Consider the following 23920-nt stretch of genomic DNA (forward strand, 5'->3'; position numbering starts at 1 on the left):
TTATCATGGAACACTATTTTTACTCAAACAACTGATATACAAACTATAATTATTTAGACCTTGGTATCTGGCAGATACCAAGTGAACTTGTCTCTTCAAGTAAAACAATGAACAGTATCTGTTGCCAATAATAAAATTTGAACTTTCAAGCAAAAATTAAATTTGGAAAACTTGTATTCACAACTGTGAGTGTGACAGCTTCCCAATAGTTAAAGATTTCTTATAGGGTTGAGATTGGTGGCCATATTAAAAAATGAGGCTTTGTTGATTTTGTGTAATGTGTGAACATTAGCAAGATCTGTTATGTGCTAAATTGTGTCCCAGCAAAACTGGTATGATAGAAGCCCTAACCTAAGTGCCTCAGAATGTGACTATTTGGAGATAGGGCTTTAAAAAAGGTAATTAAGGTTAAATGAGGCCACCAGTATTGGCCCTAATCCAATTTGCCTAGTATCCTTATAAGAAGAGATCAGGACACAAATAGACATGACCATGTCAAAATACAGGAAGAAGACAGCCATCTACAAGCTGAGGCCTCAGAAGAAATCAACCCTGCCCAAACCTGGATATTGGCTTTTTATCCTCCAGAACTGTGAGAAAATAAATTTCTATTGTTGAAGCCACTTAATAGGTGGTATTTTGTTATGGCAGCCCTAGCAAACTATATCAGTGAATAATTTCCAAAGGACTAATTCGTGATATTCTAAAATCATGCATGGGTAGTAGATCCATTCGAAGCACAAGATAGGCCAATGATTTTAAGACAGGATAAAACGTTCATTAATATGGTTTCAGCTTCTACAGTGCAATTCATCTTTAAGAAATTATCATTTGTCAAGTTTTGGTGCAGTATCAAAGAAAAATATCGCGATGATATCAAAGGTTATTTAAATTGTCTTCCTTTTCTAACTATATATTTGTTAAGGCCAAATTTTCTTATATATTTCTTATACATAAGGATATATATTCTTATACAGTTGACCCTTGAACAACATAGGATGTTAGGGGTAGGGGCAGAGACAACTCCCCACCCAAGCAGTTGAAAATCCATGTATAACATCTAACTTTCCAAAAATTTAACAACTAATAGCCTACTGTTGACTGAAACCTTACCAGTAACACAGTCAATTAATACATATTTTGAATGTTATAGGTATTATATATTGTATTCTTTTGATAAAGCTAAAGAAAATACTAAGAAAATCATAAGAAAAAGAAGATACGTACTTTTTATGCATTCACAACATACATTTTTTCTTTTTCTTTTTTAAATATTTCTAGGGCATATAGTTTGCAAGTTTTTTAGAATCTCCAAAAAATTTTCCAATATATTTATTGAAAAAAATCTGTGTATAAGTGGACCCACACAGTTCAAACCCATGTTGTTTAAAAGTCAACTGTATGTATGTATGTATATACACATAAAAATGTATATTTATGTTTCAACCAAACAACACATCACAATAGATTGAATGGAGAAGCAGCAGAGACTCTAGGGGTTTTCTATTAAGCCAGATGTTAGAGGTATTTACAAAACCGTGAAACAATGCCACTCTTCTTACCGAAATTTATTTTGAAAAATATGATTATTCATAAAAATATTAATGTTACAATGTAATGAGTTGTTATTTTTAAATGAATTAAAGTATTAAAAATTTTCTTTTAATTTTTAATGTGGCAAGTTTTGTAGTCTCTCCTTAGAAACTATATTGTTAATATTTTTTTATTGCCTCATTCATCTCTACATTCTATGTCACTTTGAGTTGTTTTCCCTTTGCTTCATCTTTCTCAAATAATTATGAGATTTTGTGTCTTTGTAAGCTGCTTGACATACCTTCTTTCAAATGAAGTAGAGCATTAGCATATTTCTCACTGTAAATATGTTTGCTTTTTTTTTTTTTTTTACCTAACACGTAAAATCTTGGTTAATATGAACTACTAATAAGAGACAGCTGAGTTTCACAATGATGAATTCATACTCCTGTGTCTGCTGAACTAAAGACTGAACCCTGAACTGATCTGTGATGTTTGGGTAAAATCAGAAACATACTGAATAAAGCTAAATCTAAAAACAGATATTCAAATGAAAATGCTGGATCTCTAGAACCTGAGAAGGTAAATTTTAGCAGAGACAGAAGGATTACAAGACCTTGAACTGAACAACCTACCTCTTAGTCTCATGCTATGCAGCCCTATGTGATTTGTGAGTTCTGAGGCTCAGGATGAGATACATATGTGAAACATAATAATCTATGTTATGTCTCTGTATTCCATTCCCTGTTACCACATGTCCCAAGATTTTGGAAAAAAAATAACACCTTACATTTGAATTTTAATATTTCCAAAGTTTTTTTTTTTTTTTTTTAAGGTTATCTACAGATAGGAATTTGAAGAAATTAGGAGTGAGCCCTATCATTCCTCTCACATTTTCTCTCAGTCTGTGATTTATCATTTATACACAATCTAGAAGCCTGGAGTGATTCTTGATAACCATATTATTCACATTTCAGACATGATAAAAAGGGATATAATAATCTAAGTTTTGAACTCATTATTATGATTAATGTAATTGTTGAAAATTAATTTGCTAAACAAGTGGCTAACCAGTTTTCACCCTACCAATCTAAGTGTTTTCTTAATTCAAATAAAGGTTGTACTATCTAAGAACAATAGTAAACTTGTACTGATGAAAACGCACATGTTTTATTTTCAATGAAGCCAAGAACTATACAGTTCTCTATAATGATGACTCTGACAAGAAAATTTTGGCCCTCTCTTCCTGCTACCTGTAATGAAAAGTTTTGCATTTCCAAGGAAGTTGAATTATAGACCTAAAGTGAATCACTCAAATTAGATATACTTAATGTAAATACATATCAAGTCCAATTTTTCAGCTTTTCACTTGTTTAAATTTTTAACTGATATTACTAATGAGTCATCATTATTGGAGTTAACTTCTATTTTTTTTTTTAATCACAGTGTATTCTGGATTACTTAGTATAAACTTTGAGTGGATAAGGTTGATTCTGTTTTGAAATAAGTAGGTCCATCTTTTTAAATTATTTGAGAAAACAAGAGCTATAAAACAACAACAACAACAAACTCAATTACCTAGTGGAGTCAGTGGAGTCCAAAGTGGTTTATCCCTACAACCTAAATCTTATTGCAGATGTCATAGTTGAGTTTTAGATCTATATCCTTTTTCAATACTACTGGAAATATTCCTCACATCTCACTTGAATGCTAACGTAAAAGAAAATCGCTTAAGATGGATGTCAGAGTTTAATACATCCAAAGGGGAAGGAACATAGAAGAAAATAGAAGCAGCTACCATACACTGAGTCCTTACCATGAGCCAGTTACTGTGCTAAGGATGCTACATACAGACACAGAAATGAGGTCTTCAGCTGACATCTGCCCCAGCCCATGAGGGCAGATTTAATCTGAGGCCCCCACTTCTAGGACATTCCACTTCCAACTACTGTTAAAAGGACCACATCAGCTTTGCTGAAAGAAAGGATATCACTATCTTAGGAAAGGACGTTCCCTATCACAACATGATACCTTTTCCTACTGCTCAGCCTTCATGAACTATCTCCCCTTCCAGAACACTCTGAGCAATACTAAGGGGTATCAAAATAATATCCTTTTTTTTCGAGGTGTAACATTCAGAATCTGCACCACCCAATTTAACACTTAAATAGTTGTTGTCGACTGCTGTTTCACATCTTGTACTTTCAACTAGACTAACTTGAGGACAGAATCTGTATGGAAAATACCAATGGTTGCTTTACCCTACAGTCATTCCAAATTCTTCTCCAGGGAATGAATCATGATGGTTCTAACCAGTCAGTAATCCCATCCCTCTCTGTCAGCTATCAGTCAGTCTAGGTGTGGACATGTAACCAATTCTGGCCAGTGATAAAAGAGGATGTCTATTGATAAGGTTCTAGGAAAATTATCTTAATAAGAAAAAGAGCAACAAAAGAAGATCCTTTCTCATATCTTTGTTCCTTCTTCCCACTTGGCACTCTACCCTACTAAAGACCACAAATGAAGACAACACCAATACTTAATGGCAGTGTGTAAAGATAAAAAAGAGCTAGCTCCTCCTTTGTCTTTCTACTTCTCTGAGTTAATTCTCTGCCTCACATAAAGGGCCAAGGAACTGCCCAAACACAGAAAAATGGGTACGCTGTTAAATTTCACCTGATTTTTCAAATTATGAACACATGTGTTTATCTGGTTTATAACACATGTGTTTATCTGGTAATTAAAATTAGGAGGATAATCCCACCAGTGATGAAGAGAGCAAACTACTAATAGTAGCAAAATACTGTGTATATTTTTTTAAATCAAAGAACATCCAAAAGATCCAGAGGTATACAAGTCAGGAAGAACTTGAAGTGCCAAGATTCTAAAAAAAAGTAAGAGATAAAGAGTCTCAACCACTTTTTGCCCTTGAGCTATTTCCTGATTGGTAAGTACAGTGACTGAGGGGCCCAATAGAAAGAGAAAGTTGAGAGCTTTTGGCGGTTTCAAGAGGTCAAGGAGCCAAAATTTGAAGTTCAGAACCACCAAGGCAATAAGCACTTGAATGGGCCAATACCTTGGAGAAAAGAGAGTAGTTTATTCTATCATGTTTTTCCCTTAAAAATATTATGATCCCTAATCTTCATGAGAGAGACTGAGAAACTAAGCGAAAAGAAGTGGTTAAGAGACTAAAATGACAAGCAGAGCTGTCAGCAGTCTCAAAATACTAGGGAGACAAAATCTGAATTTCAGTGCCCACCAAAGAGAAAGAGTCTTGGTAAACACACTAGGCTTTCTACTAAAATCCTAAAGGGCTGTGCCCTAAAAATAAAGTGAGCCAAAAATAGACTAACTTTCAGAAAGTCTAAAACCATGCTGCAATTCTCTCAATCTTTGATGACATCAATGTAATTTGCTTCGAGACTACCTGTAGGCTAAGAAAAAAAAAAAATTAAACAGAACAGTATGGTGGCAATATCATCATCCAGAGTATCTATAACTTTTTTTGTATGTAATACAAAAAAGAACTCTTACAAAATAGGCAAAAAGATTGACAAGCACTTCAAAAGAGGCAATCTAAAAAGCCAACATACAAAATAGCATTTAAATTCATAAGCCACCGGGCAAATATAAAAATCAAAATTCAAGACTACTGTACCTCTACTAAAGTAGTCAAAAATTTAAAAACTAATAATATTAAGTATTGGTGAAGATGTGGGGCAACTAGAACTCTCACACACAGCTGAGAGACTGTCCATTACAGCCATTTTGGAATTAACTGTGACAGTATCTGGTAACACTAAGATGCACATACCCTATCATCTAAAAATTCCATTTTAAGATATCAATTCCACAGAACTATGTATATAATGTGCACAAAAACACATGTCCATGAAAATTCCCAGCAGCATTATTAATAGCCAAAATATGAAAGAAAAAACCTGAATATCAACAATATATGATGAATAGAATAGATTGCAACATGTTTATATAATGGCAATGAAACAAATTACTGCTATATGCAACAACATAGATAAATCTCAAAACTTAAGTAAATGATGCCAGACACGAAAGTGTAATTCCATTTATATAAAGTTTAAATACCTGCAAAACTAATCTACAGTAACAGAAATCAAAATAAAGTTACCTTTGAAACTGGAAGGGGAAACAGGAGTGTATTCTGGAGGAACTGGTAATACTTTATTTCTTGACTGAGGGGTAGTTATATGAGTATGTTCGCTTTGTAGAAATTCATCAATTTCTACATTTATGATTTGATGACTGTTGTGATGGTTAATTTTATGTGTTAACCTGACTGGGCTAAGGGATCCGAAGATAGCTGGTAAAACATTATTTCTGTGTATGTGTCTGTGAGGGCCTTCCAGAAGAGAGTAAAGTAAACTGAAAAAAGATGCTCTCACTGATGAAAATGGTCATCATTCAATTAGTTGAAGATCTGAATAGAACAAAAAGGCAGAGAGGACAGGTGAATTTGCTCTATGCTTGAACTTGGACATCTATCTTCTCTTGCCCTTGGACATCAGTAGTCCTGGACCTGGGGCCTTCAGACTTAGACAAGACTTACACCATTTGTTCCCCTCGTTCTCTGGCCTTTGAGTTTGAACTAGAACTATACCACCAACTTTCCTGGGCCTCCAATTTGCAGATAGCAAGTTGAAGGACTTCTCAGCCTCTACAATGATATGAGCCAATACTTCATAATAAATCTCTCTATATATTTCAATATATATCTATTAGTTCTGTTTCTCTGAGAACTTCAATTACAGTTTTACAACTCTCTACATTATATTTAAGTTTTAAATTTATCCAAATACAAGGTTTTCTTCTGGGGTAATAAAAATGTTTAGAGCTAGATAAATGTAGCAGTTGCACAACATTGTGAATGTTCTAAATGCCACAGAAGTGTACACTTTAACAAAAGCTAAGTTTATATTACATGAATCACCTCGACTGAAAAAAAAGTTACCCCAAAATGCAACCTCAATAAAACAATATATATACTGATTAGTAGATATGCATGACTACAAATTCTAAGACTTGCAATGCCAAACTTACCAACTACTGTGTCACCATCTAACAAATTGTCATCTTCAGAAGTTTGAAAGTCCATAATAACACCAGCTCCATCTAAAAGTTCCTCATCACTACTTGCACTCGTTATACTGTTATAGCTGTTTCTATAGTAGCCTCTATGGAACAGCTGCTCAGACTCCATTGAGCTGGCTGGTTATCTGAAAAAAAAGGAAAAAAAGGGTTTAAAAATTTTCTCAACATATAATAAAATAATCTAGTTTAATAGGATAAAAGGAAACTTCTGATCTCTGTATTAAAAAAACACTAAATTCACTGTAAGCTAAACATCTATTATGTTAAGTCTTTTGGTATGATTTAATAATTCTATTTTTACTATGCAGCTGTAAAAAAGAATGAAGAATTTCTTTGTGTAGTGATATCAAACAATCTCTAATATCAATTGTTAAGTTGAAAAACAAAGTACAGAGAAGTGTTTAGAGTCTACTACAATATATGTGGGTTTTTTCCTCGCAAAAAGTGTGTGTATGGGGAAATACAGTGTGTAATTGCTTGTGCGTGTATGAACTATCTGGAGTTATTTCCAAGAAAGTTGCTCATCGGAGAAAGGAACAAGATGACTGAAGTACCAGGTCTGAAAGTGAGACTGTCTCGTTTGAATATTTCAGCAGATATAAGTACAACTAATTTTAAACACTGTAATTTAAATTTTAATATTAATTTCATTCTCCTTTCATCATTTTTAAATTTGAATTTTCAAAACATGTGCTTTGAAATATCAGCCATGGAAAATATGATAACAATTTTCGTTTTATTCAAAGCAGGTAATACCAAATAAGCATACATTTTCATTGTTCTTACTCTATATTTTAAAAACAGTATTGCTCCTACACAGTTTGATTTTTTTAAAAATACATCTATCTACTTGCTCAACATCAAAATGAGAGTTCATCGTAAGTGTGGCAGACATTAGCAACAAACTTGAAAGGTTCATATGTGGGAGTTGAAAGATTGTCATAAAAGTAGTGCCAGTAAGCCTTGTAAAACAAGACTTACTGGACGTGTCAAATAAGTACATCAAGAAAACAAAAGACAAATGGAATTAAGCATACTCTAATTCTAGTGCTGAATTCTAATACTGAAGACTTGGAATGTTTTAAGACAATCTCTTGTCCTCGAAAAATTTTCCTTTTCCACATGGAAAAATAACTTCAAAGAACTATAACAATTAAAAATTATTTGTAAAGCTTTTTATACTTTTTTCTAGAAAAATATTACTATTTTTAAAAGATTTAGTACATAAATTTCCTAACATAAAGAGCACTTTAGAGAAGTTCTGAGAGTTCCTTGAGAACGAGTCTGTATTCTCAATATCTGGCATAGTGACTGGTATGGATAATATACCCACCCATAATATATGGATAATAAATGTCGAATGTCATACTGTTTATTCGATCAATGAGGCAAAAAATAAAAATGTGTTCAGTGTTCAATAAACAAATACTCTATACAACAGTATTAATCTGGTCTTGTGAAAATAACCAAATACTAGCACATAAATTATAAAGAAAAATTCAAATGTGTATGGCTTTGCAACTTTATGTTTTATGGTTACCTCTACCAAATGGGCTATTATAACATACTGAGATTTGTTAGAATGTACTAATTAGAGTTTTATATTTAAGGTAAATGTTTATGTAGAATAGAATGAAAATAACTGTTTATGCTAAGAACTTTGTGGTGTCCACAGAAGCAACCAAATTAAATATTGTGGCTCTTGAGTAAATAATCAAAGGCTTAAAAAAAAAAGCATTAATAATTCAAGAATAATTTTAATTTTGATATATCAAAGCATATATGCTAAGATTCTGCAAAGAATGCAAACCATTCTATTCTTCACTTCTTTAATAATTAGACTAGACAGGCTTAATACATATGACAACATACAACAATAGTTACAGGGCTACACATCACTGAGAAATTGCTCTAAAACAATTAGAACTTTCTGTATACTAGGACCTCAGTCAGCAAGTCCCAACGTATGTCGTCTATTCTATCCCCAAAAGTCCCTCAAAAAACATAAGTGTTAACTGGTAACTTCCTTTCAAAATGTTTACAAAACTTAATTTCACGAATGCCTCTGAGACATCTAGATTCCACACCTTTCTTTTAACGAGAGTGACCAACTCTGTTCCGAAAGCTTAAGCTCAGGCCTGTATGGGTTACCATTTCTACAAATTCAATAACATTAACAACAACAACAAAAGAAAACCCTTCCTCCTCTTAACCCAGAAACCTACAGAGCTATACTGTCTGATCAGTAGCCACTGGCCTTGAAACACAGCCAGTCCAAATTGAGACGTGCTCTAAGGTAAAACACCTACTGAACTTCTAAGACTCAATAAGAAAAAAAAATTTTCATTAATGTTATATGGATGCATGTTAAAATAATATTTTAGATATATTGGATTAAATAAAATATAGTATTAAAATTAATCTTACCATTTTCTTTTTACCTTTTTAATATGGCTACTAAGAAATTTAAAATTACATATATGGCTCACATTTGTAGCACAAATATTTTTATCGAATAGCACTGCTATGAAGTATTCAAAATTCTATGGCAGCATAAAGGAAATACAACACTGGATACCAAAGTTAAATCTTTTTAGGTTCTAAATTCAATTTCCAGGCTTGCCCACAAAAGGCTATTTACATCATAACAGCTGAAATTTTGCATATTAAAAAAATTAAAATAGTACAAAGTCACCTTTTCCTTTTTAATTGTCAAAAATATATTTAAAACCATTTCAAAAGATTATAATGGACATACAGTAGCTTGCAAATATATTCTTGCAGAGTTATGAAGATTAGTGTGATAACCTATAAAATCTCCAAAGGTAGAGCCTGGTTTATTTCAGTAAGTTCCTAAATGAGCTATGTGGAATCACCTTGACCGCCTCTAATCTGATCTCCATAGGGCAGCCAGCATGGTCTTTTCTAAAAGCAAGTCTGATCAGTAATCTCTCCCCGCTTCATGTATTAAAAGTCTTAACCATTTCTCACCACCCTTAGCAGACAAAGCTCTATGCAGCCTTGGCCTCTGCCTACTTCTCCCGCTTCATTCTGTAGTGTGTATTTCTTGCAGCACTCTTGACTCACTGATCTTCCTCTCAGTCTTACCAGGATCTTTCCTGTCTCCTGCCCCAGGGCCATTATTGCTCCCTGGGCCCAGAACATACCTTCTCCTCTTCATCTAATCAACTATCCTACTTGTTCTTCAGATCTCATATCAAGTATACCTTTCTTTCTTTTCTTTTTTCTTTTTTCATTTTTCTTTCCTTCCTTCTTTCCTTCCTTCCTTCCTTCCTTCTTTTCTTCTTCCTTCTTTCCTTCTTCCTTTCTTTCTTCCTTCCTTCCCCCCTTCCCCTTCCCCTGCCCCTCCCCTTCCCTTCCATTAACAAATTCTTAAACAGAGTTTACTATATGTTAGGCACTACCCTAAGCATGTAACAAATTAACTCATTTAATATCTGTGTTAAACACAATCTCAACTCTAAAGCTTAGGTAATATTATCCGCACTTAACAGATCAGAAAACTGAGGCGCAAAGTGTTTAAATAACTTGTCCGAAGTCATGCAGCTAGGAAGGGAAGCCTCCCTTGACCTATTTACTATCTGGGTGAATCTTTCCCTACTAGGTCACATTTTCATTACTAGTCTTTACATCTCTTCTCCTTTCAAGCACTCATCACAGTTGTAATATTATACTTATGTGATTATTTCATTAGCATCCACCTTTGCTTCTAGAAGGCATCATGAGGTCTGTTACTGCATCAATTTTTGCTCAACATAGATACTCGATGGTTAGCACAGTACTTGGCACATATTATGTGTTCAATTTTTTTTCTAATTAAACTTATTTTGAAAAAAATTGTGATTTCATGTGCATTATAATAAATAATGGAGAGATCCTTGTACCCTTTATTCAGTAACCAATGATAACTTGTAAAACTATAGTACAATATCTTGATCAGGATATCGACATCCAGTCAAGACATAGGACATTTCCATCACTAGGAGGATCTCCCCTGTTGCCCTTTTATAGCCACACCCACATTCTTCTAGCCCCGTCCCAGCCCTTCCATATTCCCTGGTAACCCATAATCCTTTCTATTTCTATAAATTTGCTATTTGAAAACTGTCATATAAATAAAATCATACAGTATGTTACTAATTCTCTAGAGATTCATCCTGTTTATGGTATCAATAGTTTCTTCCTTTTTATTGCTGAGTAGTGTTGAATGGTATGAATGTACCACAGTTTTTTTTACCATTCCCTCACTGAAGAATATCTGGCTCTTTTCTAGGTTTTGGCTATTATGAATAAAGCTGCTATAAATACCCACTTACAGGTTTTGTATGTGTATGTGAAAGTAAGTGTTTATTTCTCTGGAATAAAAGACAAGGAGTAAAATAGGTGAGCCATATGGTAACTGCCCGTTTAGTTTTTTTTAAAAACTGCCAATTTTACATTACAACCAACAATGTATGAGTGCTCTGGTTTCTCCACATCCTTACCAGCTCTCAGTGTTGTCAATATTTTTAATTTTAGCCATTCTGATAGGTGGGTAGTGATGTTTCATTGTTTTAATTTGCATTTCCCTAATGGTTAATGATGTTGAAGACCTTTTTATGTGCTTATTTGCTATCTGCATATTTTCTTCAGTAAAATGACTGTTCGTATCTTTTGCCCATTTTCTAATTAGATGGCTTTTTAAATGCTGTTTGATATTTTAGAATATATGTTCTAGACACTAATCCTTTGTCAGATGTTTGTAAATATTTTCTCCCAGTCTGTAGCTTGATTTTCTTCCTTTTAACAGGGTCTATAACAGAGCAAAAGCATTTAATTTTGATGAGGTTCAATTTATCAATTATTCCTTTACAGACTATGCTTATCTTCCTTCCACTGAATTGTTCTCGTGCCCCTATCAAAAACTAGTTGGGCATATTTATGTGAGTCCTTTTCAGAATTCTCTGTTCTGTTCCACTTATCTATGTGTCTATACCTACAGCAATACCAGCCTTGATTACTGTAGCTCTATAATATTTTGAAATTGGATACATTGACTTCTCACACTTTCTTATTATTCAAAACTCTTTTAGCTATTCTAGTTCCTTTACCTATCCATATAAATCTTAGAATAATCTTGTCTATATCTATGAAATTTATATTTATAGTATGAATGAATAACAAATGCTTAACAAATTAATGCTACATTTCTCCTTGGAGGTTGTATAATAATTTAAATTCAAACAGACCGAAACTGAATATTTTCTCCAAACCTGCTTGTCCTCCTACTCTCCTTATATGAGTTTACAGAATCACCATCTACCTAATAGCCAATGTTAGTTTTCAGAGTCACTTATTAATTTAGTCAACAAACATTTACTGAGCACCTAGATATATCAGGCACAAAGTGATGTGCTAGGATAATGAATAAGATATGATCCCTATTCCCAAGGCAGTAAAAGAAAAAAGACATAAAAATAACTACAATATGGTATGATAAGTACCATGGGAGAGGTATACACAGGTATTTTATAATACTGAAAAGGAATAAGCACATTGTCTAGGAAAGTCTGTAAACACTGTAATAGAGGGAAGGTTTTAGCTGAGTATTGAATGATTAGGATGAGTTGACTACGCTAACTATGAGGTGAAAAGTCAATACAGTCAAAAAAAATATGTGCAAAAACAGAGCAGCATAGTAACGAAACCTGATTGGGTAGAGCTAATGGAAGAGGTAGGGTACTAGAGAGTAGCTGGAGAGGTGAATATAAGGCAGATCAAGAAGGGAGGGGCTCGTATGTCATGCTAAGGAACTTATTATCTCATTTACACATATGGGAAACCATTAAGAGTTTTAAAAGAGAAACCACATAATCAGATATGAATTTAAGCAGGCCTGTGCTAGCAGCACTGTGGAAGATAGATTAGAAGGGCAAGAGATTGAAAGGCTAATGGTAGGAAGAGGAGTTAGGTGATCCTTATTAGTAGACGCTTGAACAATTCTAAATATAAGATAGTGAAGGCACAATGAACTAAGACATAGCAACACGGAGGAGTACAAAAAGTTTTGAGAAATATTTAAAATGAAGCAACATTTAAAACGTGGGGAATAGTGAAGAAGAAATCTAAGATATCCACTAAGTTTCTGACATGACTAGTTAATTCAAAACAGGTGGAAGAAACAAATTTTAGTCTCCCATAGCTTAAAAGGCTCAGAAACAGAGTGTTCTTTCCAATCGCAGGATTATACATCCAAGTTTAGTCCTACTCAAGGCCAGACTACAACGAAGTGAACGTAACTTCAGTACACCAATCTAGCCTCCAAACTGCAAACACTTAATACACCACCAGAATTCAGGGGGTAGGAGGAGTGAGGAATAGAAATAGGAAGACCTTGGAAATGGGTGAATAAGGGACTGACAGCCTGAAGTAGTACACTGATTTTTCATAGCTCCCAACAAAGTTTTGCTTCTCTCGTAAAGAAGACTGGTTAGGGCTGAGGACCATGACTAAGTGTTAAAGGTGTGTTTGTCAGCTATCTGGCTGGCCAGTGAGCTGACAGAAAAGTAGGTACAATCTGAGTGAAAAAAGAGACGAAAATCTCAAATAACAGCAAATACAGAGATGGACAAAAGTCTCAAAAGCAATAATGGCAGGGAAGTGAAACTGATCTAGCCCTTTGTAAAAAACATTTTCACATAAATATTTTAAGAACTGTTGAGATTAAAATGACAATAAATTTTAATGATCATTAATTTATTAATACTTATAGGATAGCTACTAATGTACCAGAAATTGTTAAAAAAACATAATTTTTATTGGTTAATGACACCATATTTCTATAGGGCTAACAGCTTTCAGTAGACTTCAGTATAAGTTACTTCATATACTGTCCTCGAAAGAGATGTTTTCCTATAAATTACTAAATACCTATATAATAAAAGACAATACATGACAGATGTCACAGAAGACACATGAATTGTTATAAAAGCTCATAGAAAAGACTACCTCCCGCTGTACTTGATGATGAGAAGCCTTCTTTGGAAGAGACACACTTGGGCTGGACCTTAAAAGGTAACTGAGATTTTATGGAACGGAGATGGGAGAAGAGGTTAACTGAAGCAAAAGTACAGGCATGAATCAAACTATGGAACCAAAAAGGCAACAAATACATTTGGAGATGGTGAGTATGCGCACAGAACACAAGTCCAGTAAAAGGTTTCATAGTTAAAGAAGCACCAAGAAAGAGTTCATTATAGTAGTAGGATAAGAGTTTTAAAGACAAAAAAAAAAAGATTTTTCAGAGTTTCTGTAATTTTACATTATTTTTATAGTTGAAAAAAACAAATGAACCTATGGTGCCATCTCCCTCATCCTATCTTTCCTTCTAGCATTTTGACTAGTCTTATCTACAATATAGTGCAGCCATTCAGAGCAAGAACTCTGAAATCATCCTGCCAGGCTTCAGTCTCAGTTCTGACACTTTCTGGGACCTTGGGCAAGTTTAAATCCCCTATGCCTTACTTTCCAGATTTGTATAATGGCAAAACTGGAAATTACCTACTTCATGGAGTTGGTGTGAAATTTAGATAATTCACAAAAGACACTTAGGAAAGATTCTGAATCATAGAATTCACTCAATAAGTATTAATGCACATTATGTCATATTATACATTTTAAATTCTTGCTGACAAGTTTGACTAGAAACTTAGCTGAAAGTTCTACAAAGCAGTGATAGTGGCCAAACCCCATAGGATATTGCTTTGATATCCGACTCACCACAGAGATCAAATCTGGCTTCCTGAGCAGTCTGAAAATTATTACCAACATGTCACAACAGGAAATGGAAAGCCTATCACCAACATGACCTGGAAAATAGCCAATATACTAACAAAATAATAACCTCAGTCACTCTGTTCCTCTGAAGTGTATATATCCAAAACCAAGTTAAATATTTACATCCTTATGAGCTACATATGATTGAAAACACATGCTAAAACACAATTTCTATGTAAAAATGTAGGTACTAAACACTCACATTGACCTCTTCAAATAATTTGACTCATTTTTCAAGCAAAGAATCAGTCTTCGAGTTACTAAACATGTGGTAATCACATGGTAAAATATATCAATGTAGAATCGTTACGTCGTACACCTGAAATATAATATTGTATGTCAACTAGACCATTAAAAAATCAGTCTTTGAAGAATGTGAAAGGTAAAATGTGGGAGCGGGATGAAATCTGTCATGTATTCTGCCAACAATGGCTGTTACTATTAACCAGAGATCATAAACGCGTACCTAATTTGAGAAATTATCTGTAGATCGCATATCTGGGCTTTTTTTAGCCATTCGGTGCAATCAGCAGCAGCACCTTTTAGCATTTTAACTCTTGTAAGTATGTACTCTTGAGCTACACAGGTGGTATTTTCATTACTCATAAAGGCATCCAAAATTGACATTGGTTAAATTATTTCCATACCGACCTCATCAAGAAAAAAATCTTCAAAATTAACTCTTTAAAGATTAAAAGCATTTCTGGGAAGATTCAACAATCAATGACACAAGCCACAGTGATGCTGTAGTAACTAAACTGCATAGTTCAAAGAAGTTTATAGTTTGCAAAATTGAACTTCTGAATTACAAAAAAAGATTGGCATGGTCACTATTGATTCAATTCTCATAAACATGCATAATGTATATGCAATTACCTTATACGTGCTCCAGTTTTTAAATGCTATACAAATAAAGCATATTATACGGAAAATTAAGCATATTATACGGAGATTCTAGGGAAGCTTCTCAGATCAAAACGTTATATATACACAAACTATATCTTGATATACATGTAAGTCTAAACTAAAGAAAAACCCAATATTTACTTTAAATTTGGGCAAATTTAGCGAAAGTAAACTCCATTCTGAGTTCAATTTTAATCTTTTCCTGGAACCTACTTCCATTCTGTTCAAAGGTCCTTCGACGCTTCCTGAATAGGTGAAATCTGAGAGAATGTTCAAGGGTATATACCTGAACGGGGTAAATTTAACCTCGTGTAAGTAAATTTGTTATAAGATAAACCAAGATGACAGCCCTGGCATCACAGCTGACCCAAAATTCGGGAACATGACAGCTAACAAATCTTCACTCAGAAAGCTACTCACCTTGCAGGTCAGAGGCATAGCAAAATCGGTGGCTGTTTTCTGCGCTGCCTTTGGATTCTGCATCTGTTTCAAGCCTAAAAACCTAGCTACCTTGGGAGGTCCACCTGAATAAGCTACACACAACGGAAACTACCGCAATTTAAGACACCTGGAGTTTTCTACCGAAAAGGTTACGGAAATTTTACCAAGTGAGACTTTTTTTGGCCTCCTTCAAACACGGGAGCAGCATTAAGTTAGATCCGCTTGCTTTGGGCCCTAGAGTCAACCTGTTTCTACCCAAATTTGAAAATAAAAACCTCCAACCTCACTTTTCTTCTAAAAGACTAAAACTGACCCATGCTCTAACTCGGGAATGAAGTAGAACGGTTTTCAATCCACCACACCTTCCTTCCTCATCACGCAGCCCAATTCCGGCCGCGGAAGAACTTGCACTACGAGAAAGAGGCTGTACGTTCCGAACCAAAGCCGCGGAAGAGGAAGAAAAGCAGCAGGAATCCGGAGTCCGACAGGTGCACCGACGCGTGACGTCACCGCGTAGACGTGAACGGCCGTGCAGCGTCCGGCCGCCCCAACCCTCCTCCTAGGCGCCTATTGGGCAATGTTGAAACAGTGGGCGGGCCGAGGCTGGGGCGCGGGGGGCGAGGAGGAGCCGGGCGTGCTGGCGAGCACCGAGGGGCCGAGCTGGCTGTGAAACCCTTCCTATGATTCAGCTCGCGTCACTCTCGCTTTGCTGTTTGCCCCTGTGGTGACCTCGCTAAAGGACGGGAGGCGGCCGCCTCGGGGGAAGCAGTCTCAGGCCGCAGGCGCGCGCCGCCCCCGGCGTCATCGCGAAGCTCCGCTACATGCCGGCGAGCGAAGACAGCGTCCCGAAGCAGCACGTGAAATGCTGGCTAGCATCGGTTCCGAAACGGAGAAGCAAAAGCAGCCGTCGAGGGGCGCTACTAACTAAAACGTTAATCGAGAGAAATGTGGGCCGTTGAATTTAGACCAAATACACAGTGCTACCTGTGCTAATAGGTCATCGGCTGGAAATGCAAAAGGGTCACCTCACTTTATTTGTCGCTGCCGGTTATGTTCCTAACATACATGTAAAGTAAATCTTTAACTCGTAGCCATTACTCGTTTTCAAAACTGCTTGGCAGTTAAGTATTTTTAAGAAAATATGTAAAAATTTGTTTTTAAAGTCTAATTTCAACCTATTCAAAACAGTTGAATATGATATTGAAGGATTTTAATCGTAGGCATGACAGACTTAGTCACCTAGATTCAAAAATTCTGCTATATTTGCTTCATTTATATTTAGGTATATATATTTTTTTCCCTGCAGCATGTGAAAGTAGGAAGCAGGTATGATACTTCACACCTAGATACTTGAACATGTATCTACTAAGAATAACTTCTCCAACACAATCAGAATGCCATTATCACGTGTGAAACTAAAGAGCCAAGTTATCTACCCTCAACACCCAAAATCCAATGGTTGGACAGGAATAAGGTAAGAGTTGTAGGTATTCCAGTTCAAAAAGCAGAAGAAAGAAAGATAGGAGTCACTATGCACAAATGCACAGCCACCTTTCACAACCACAGGTAATGAAAGAGTTCTTTGTTCCTCATTACATTAGTTTTTTGTTTGTTTGTTTTTTATGAGAAAAGGAAATCCCCTTTGTGATACCCTCACCCAAAATCCCCTTTGTGATACCCTCACTCAAAAAAGTTTTATTCCTTAGGCCTGAACACCAGCTTTATCAGCTCATATGTATGTTTCCACCAGCTGACAAACCTCACAGGCTAGGTCACCCATTCACGTTCACTTCTGATTCAGTGCCAGCACCAACCCATGAATCAGGTATCTCTGTCACTTTATTTCAGAATCCCTTTCCCTTCCCTGTCACTAGGCCTTCCATAAAATTATAGTCGTTTATGCAGAGTTCCTTAACTCTGAATCTTAGGCCGCTTAAACAAGCAGCCAAAAAACACCGAAAGTTATTGCTATCTGATCCTTGAACAATGAGGTCTAGTCACCCAACATGTGCAGTAATTAGAGGACCATTCAAGTGACCTTTGTAGGATCAAGGAATTCAGCTTCTTGCAATTAAACTACACCCTACTATAATGAATATTCTAAAAAGTGTTAATCTGGTTTATTTGGAAAGCCTAAAGATTAAAAAGTCTTCTAAGGATGTATCTTAGAACCTTCCAAATTTAGAGATTTTCTCTCAGTGCCAGGTAAATCCTCTCTCAAGGAGAGGCAGTCTTTTGAGTGCAAGGAATTGGAAATTATGGGCTATCAGACAAAAGAGTTTCACTCTGTTAATTCTTCATAACTTACACTGCTGAATAATACCCAGATATGACCTGCTTCATGTGTGAAATACCTTCCAAATACATTACCAGGCGAGCTATCCCAGAGGTCATGGAAAGAAAGGCTAGCACACCAAAAGAATCAAAGGAGAAAAAACTAATACACTTAGGATAGGGTACAAGAGAGATGGAAAGACCCATAAATGGAAACCTATGGTTATGAAATGTATATATGTCCTGTCTCTCTTTTTAGCACATTAGCTTTCTTGTTGATAGAATGGTAATTGGACCAGAGTTGATGTTTGAGCAGAAGTCCAAGGAAGGTGGAAAGGTACCTAAGCCAATGACATACTCTGGCTGTATTGGAGAGATGCAAGGCAAGAATGTCTACCCACAGCAGTAGCTTGCCAATTAACCTGTTGAGCAGGTACAGGTTTTATACTTCTTGGGTGGGACACAATATGAGTGTCACCACTGGGTGGCAGAATTAAGACCTGTGAATGTTGACTATCTCCTGTATATTTACTGTGTCATAAATATATAGTGTTTAATGAATATCAGTGCCTTTCGTAGTGCCTCATGAATATTAGGCATCTCTTGGTCTTTCCAGGCTTTTCTATCTATGTTCACAAATATATGCCCTCTTATCTGTCCACCATGTCTCACAAGTTAGTAACTTACTTATCTGTGTTTAACACATGAGTTTTGTCCATCCTATTTATTTCTTCCAGGGCAGAATTGAATATTCTCAAACAACACAGTTCTGGGCTTCAAGCTGGTGTCATGTGATGGTGATGATGTAGTCAAACTTCTTATGATTCTTTTATTACTTTTATCAAGGTATATTTTGTGGAGCCATGATAATATCCAAGCACAATATTCTTTTCTTTTACTTGGGAAACTATTGGATGAATTTCTTAGATTAATTTTTAGAAAAATGTTGAAAATCAAGCAAAAATTTTTCTTAGCTAAGTGGAATTTTTCACAAGAGATTGACATTATATGTTTTCTTCTCATTCCACATATGTAGCGTAATTTTGGAAAGAGGCGCATAGACTGAGAATAATAGACAATAGTCAGTCTATTAATTATATATGCTTTCTATGATCCTTTTATAAATCCTAAATCCTTTTATGGTAGTGCATTAGTTCTTACATGGGGATTATCCCAGGCTCTCTTATAAGTGGGCAAGTAGAAGTCTACTTGCATATTTGGTTTTGTAATATTATTTATATTATGCACCACTTTATTCCTTTATGAGAACTTATCTGTTTTAAAATCTTTGATTTCTGACATAAATAACCATATTGTCAGTAGTTCTCAACCTTCACTTTGCATTGGAACCATCTAGGGAGCTTCAAAAAAAAAAAAATACCCTTGCTTGGGCCCCACTCTCAGAAATTCTGTTTTAATTCCTCCAAGTTTGGGCCTGAGCATCTATATTTTTAATTATTCCCAGTTAATAAGCAGGACTCAGAAGCAGTACATTAGACATGGGATAATCTATTTAAACAAAGTCTTATGTGATAGTTTGGTGATAAAACAATTAATTCCATCTAGGGAAGAATTTTCCCTAATTCCTCTGGTATTGCTGTTAGAGAATCTGGGTGTTTCAGATGGTAAGGACTATAGCTAGATCCTTCGAACATTTCCTTTATGTGCCCTAATGTGAGTACTTTCAACTGGATCTCATTTCTTCTCAGCAAGTGTTACAGAAGGGATCCTGTTGATTGGGGTTCTTAACAGATCCTTTACACTGAGGAGGATGATAAAGAGGGAGTTTTCTAGGGCTGAGATAATTCTCAAGAAGTGTTTATCGATCTAGCGGTGGGCTTTTCCCACAAAATAAAAATATATCAATCAATTTGATCTCCATATTCTGCTCCTGGAAGCATAAGAGAATAAAAGTTTGTATTAGTATCCTATTGTAACAAATTCCCACAAATGTAGTGGCTTGAAACAACACATTTATTATCTTTGAGTTCTGTAGGTTAGAAGTCAAACATAAATCTCACTGGCTAAAATCAAGGTGTTGGCAGAGTTATATTTCCTTTTAGAGGTTCTAGGGGAGAATCTGTTTCTGTGTCTTTTGCAGCTTCTAGAGGCCACATCTTGGCTCATTGCCCGCTTCCTCCATCTTCAAATCCAGTAACGATGGATTGAATCCTTTCCATATCCTATCATTCTGAACTTTTTTCCATAGCCACATCTCCCTCGGACTCTCTTGTTTTCCTCTTTCAATTTAAGGACGCTTGTGATTACATTGAGCCCACCTGGATAATCTAGGCTCATCTCAAGGTCAGTTGATTGACAACTTTAATTCTTCCTTGCCTTGTAACCTAATATATTCACAGATTGCAGGGATTAGGGGGCAGGGATATCTTTGGGTGGCCATCATTCTGCCTACCATAGGTTGCTTAAGTCACCTTTTGACCATAGGTGTTATATGCATTTTTAAAAAGCCCTCACTGGGGTGTGGGAATTGGTTAAAGGTGTTCAAAGGTTGTAAGATAAATTAGTACCGAGGATATAATATACAGCATGATGACTGTAGGTAACACTGTTGTATGCTGTATTTGAAAGTTGTCTCATCACAAGAAAAAAAAAATTTTTTTTTTTATGTCTTTATGAGATGATAGATGTTAACCAAACTTACTGTGGTAATCACTTCACATTATATATAAGTTAAATCATTATTTTGTATACCTTAAATTTATACTGTATGTCAGTTACATCTCAAAACTGGAAACAAAATGAAACAAACAAACAAAAATAAATAAGTTCTCAGGAAGTATTTAGAAACATCGAAAAATGAGTTATGTGAGTCAAGTCAGGTTATTCTACTTTAAATCATATGTTTTGGGTTAGAATTGAATTGAAGCAGTAATAACAAAACTCTACCAATACTCAAATTAGCTCGCCCACAGACCAACCAACAAAACTTTTAAGCCCTTAAGGAAAGAATTCACAGTGGTAAGTGTTTACTTATTCCAACCAAGTCTAGGACTGCTTGTTCACTAGTCTTGCTGGTACCCTGGCAGGTATAAACACAAACAGATGGTAGACATTACCAGTGAGTGGAGGCGATGTAAGTCATTGCCTTCTGCCAGCAATTCCACCACTTAGGGAGTGGCAGGTTATAATGTGCTATTTTATAGAATTAACAAAATAAATGAAAAAGAGCACTAGGAATCATATTGCAGTTTCTTTTAGATTCTTACTCCCTGGCCTTTGTCAAGTTAATGTAAGTTTTCTTTGAAGTAAAAAATCTAGAGGTAGGATTATATCCCGTTAACAACTTAAATACTTGAAAAACAGTTATACAGAAAATCAGGGAAATGAGCAAGGCTGTATAGATCATTTCATGTGTTTCTGAGTTGTTTCAGAAAAAGAACTTTGATTTTACTACTTGTGTTTCAGACACATTGGCAAGAGGAAGTGAAAGGGATGTAGATGTTCTACTAGGAAAATAGTGATATGGTTCTAATCTAGAATTTTCTTCTGATTCCATCTTCATCGGGGAAGTAATTGAAAATGACCTTGTCTTATCCTTTGCCTTTTTCCCTAAGAAAGAACATGAAATTATCGAGTAGATTTACACCCCTGATTACATTTGAAGCCTTCAACATTGCAATCAATCTTCCAGTTTCATGTGATTCTTTCCTACAAAACTCCTGTCTAAGCCTCGTTGGAACTTGATACACTCTGAGCTATTTCAACCAAGTACATTCTCAGTTCAGTCTCAGGATGTGACTTCTTTCTCAGGCTCTGCACAGCTAAGGGCTCAATGTTTTGCTTTATTCTTCCTAACTAAAAATAGATTAAATCTGCCTCTTCGGAATGCTGACAATTCTACGGGCTCTTGCAGGTAACCTAACCCAGAAAGCTGGAAACTCAAGAACTGATAAGATAACTTTTATCTTTGTATTGAGCTAGTTCTACCTGATTAAGATCCAGAAATTCAGCCGGCTGTTACTGTTTAAACCTAAGCTATACGTAGCTAATGGTTAGCTCAAACTATGTACACCTAGATAGAGATGGCTCTCAGGAATTGGCTTAAAAATAAAAATTCCTCTCTTAGAAGGTAGAAAGAGCCCTAAATGCAAAGACACTTTTTCTCTCTCTTGGATGTGAATATCATATGTCTGCAAGAGATCTAGATTTTAAGAGAATCCTTTTCCTCATACTTAAGGTTTTAAGGCTTTTTCTTCAATCACAAAAGATTGCTTGTATGGCCATATAGTTTGATCGAAAATATGCACCTACATAAATGTGTAGTCTTTTAATAACTTCGCAAAAGAAAATATTCAGTGTAATTCTACTATCAACTATTTGCTCTAATTTGTTATCCTCTGTTTTGTTTTATCTTGTAACCTGCTTTCTAGAAAGAACAAATAAAAATGTCTGAGCCTCGAATATGTCTATTCCTGCCATCTAGCATAGTGCTTAGTCCATTGTTAATAAATTATATTTCTGAAAAATCTCAGGTAGAACAACACTTCAGTAATATAACTAGTCCCTTTCCACTTGCCATATTATATACTACTATTTTATTATTTTCCTACTAGAAAGGAGGCCTACAAGTATAACTTTACATGTAAGTTTACAAATAATTACTATAATTTTAAAAATTAATTTAGCATTGATATTTCTTTTTCAAAATGGAAATATTGGTATAGTATTTCTCGATTATTAAAACAAACTTTTTCTTTTTTAATAGACAACATGAGCATGAGACCAATAGGTAAATGGAAGAGAAATCCATTAATAGATATAAATATAAGTAGGAAATTAAATATAATAAAGTTTACATTTCAAATCAGTAGAGAAGGAAATCACATTTAATAAATGATTTTGGCATAACTAGCTTTCTTCCAAAAGAATATAAAGCTAGTCTCTATGTGTTAATCACATACAAAAACAAATTTCAAATGCATTAAACTTATTAAACAATTAAACAAGAACATTGAGATTATTTGGATAATTTTGGAGATGAAGAAATATTCGCTTGGCAAATTGAGAAGCCTAAATGACAAAAAGACTACCATATTTGACCACATACAAATTTGCAAATTTCTGCATGGCCAAAGATATCTTAAAAAGTACTAAAACATTGGTGAGAGACTGCCAGAAAATATTTGTTCAATAATATGACAAAGTCATTTCCATATTTTACAAACAGCACAAAATGATGAAAAGATATATAGAAAAGGGCAAGGGATATAAAAAGCAGATACTGAGGAAGAAATTCAAAAGTTTTGCAAAATTAAGAAACATCCAGTGGTGGTAGAAATAGGCACTTTTTGTATAAAGCTGTTGGGAGTGTGAATTTCTTGAACTTCTGAAAAGTAATCCAGGTGTAGTAGATAGTCTGTAAATATGACCACTATTGATTCCTTCCTCGCCTGTAAATCTTGTCTGGCCTTTAACCTTATTTTCACCAAGAATGTGGCAGAAGTGACACCATATCTGTTTCTGGCCTAGCCTTTAAAAGGACTGGCACCTTCAATTTCTTCCTTAATAGAAGCCAGCTTTTAAGGGTAATGACTGTCCTGAGACCATAATTTTTTGTGCAACCCAGGCTACCCATGTGGAGAAAGAGAATTGTGGAGGAGTACCAAAGCACCAGACATGTGAGTAAAGCTTCTTGGACCATCCAGACTAGCACAGTTGCCAGCTCAATGAAACTAAGTGAATGAGCCTAGCCAAAGCCATGTGGAGCAAAAGAACCACTCAGCAGAACTCTGTCTAATTTCCTGGCCACAAAACTGTGAGAAATAATACAATAAATCGTTGC

General features: G+C 35.2%; 1 protein-coding gene and 1 long non-coding RNA gene across 3 annotated transcripts in view; one reads left to right on the forward strand and one right to left on the reverse strand.

Annotated features, from left to right (window-relative positions):
- Positions 1-16341, reverse strand: part of CLCN3 (chloride voltage-gated channel 3) — a 76678-nt gene extending 60337 nt beyond the window's left edge. For both annotated transcript variants that reach the window (XM_039876125.1, XM_039876123.1), the window contains exons 1-2: positions 15823-16341; positions 6610-6785 (exon numbers count right to left, since the gene is read on the reverse strand). In XM_039876125.1, coding sequence (XP_039732059.1) covers positions 6610-6769 — 160 coding nt within the window. In that variant the 5' untranslated portion in view covers positions 6770-6785; positions 15823-16341. The remainder of the gene's footprint in view (positions 1-6609; positions 6786-15822) is intronic.
- A 1-nt stretch (position 16342) lies between these two features.
- Positions 16343-23920, forward strand: LOC120613385 (uncharacterized). The gene is made up of 3 exons (XR_005655690.1): positions 16343-16910; positions 17150-17317; positions 23705-23920. It is a non-coding gene; the product is annotated as an uncharacterized LOC120613385 (long non-coding RNA).

Source organism: Pteropus medius, unplaced genomic scaffold (genome assembly GCF_902729225.1).
Source record: "Pteropus medius unplaced genomic scaffold, Ma_sr-lr_union100, whole genome shotgun sequence".
NCBI lineage: Eukaryota > Metazoa > Chordata > Mammalia > Chiroptera > Pteropodidae > Pteropus > Pteropus medius.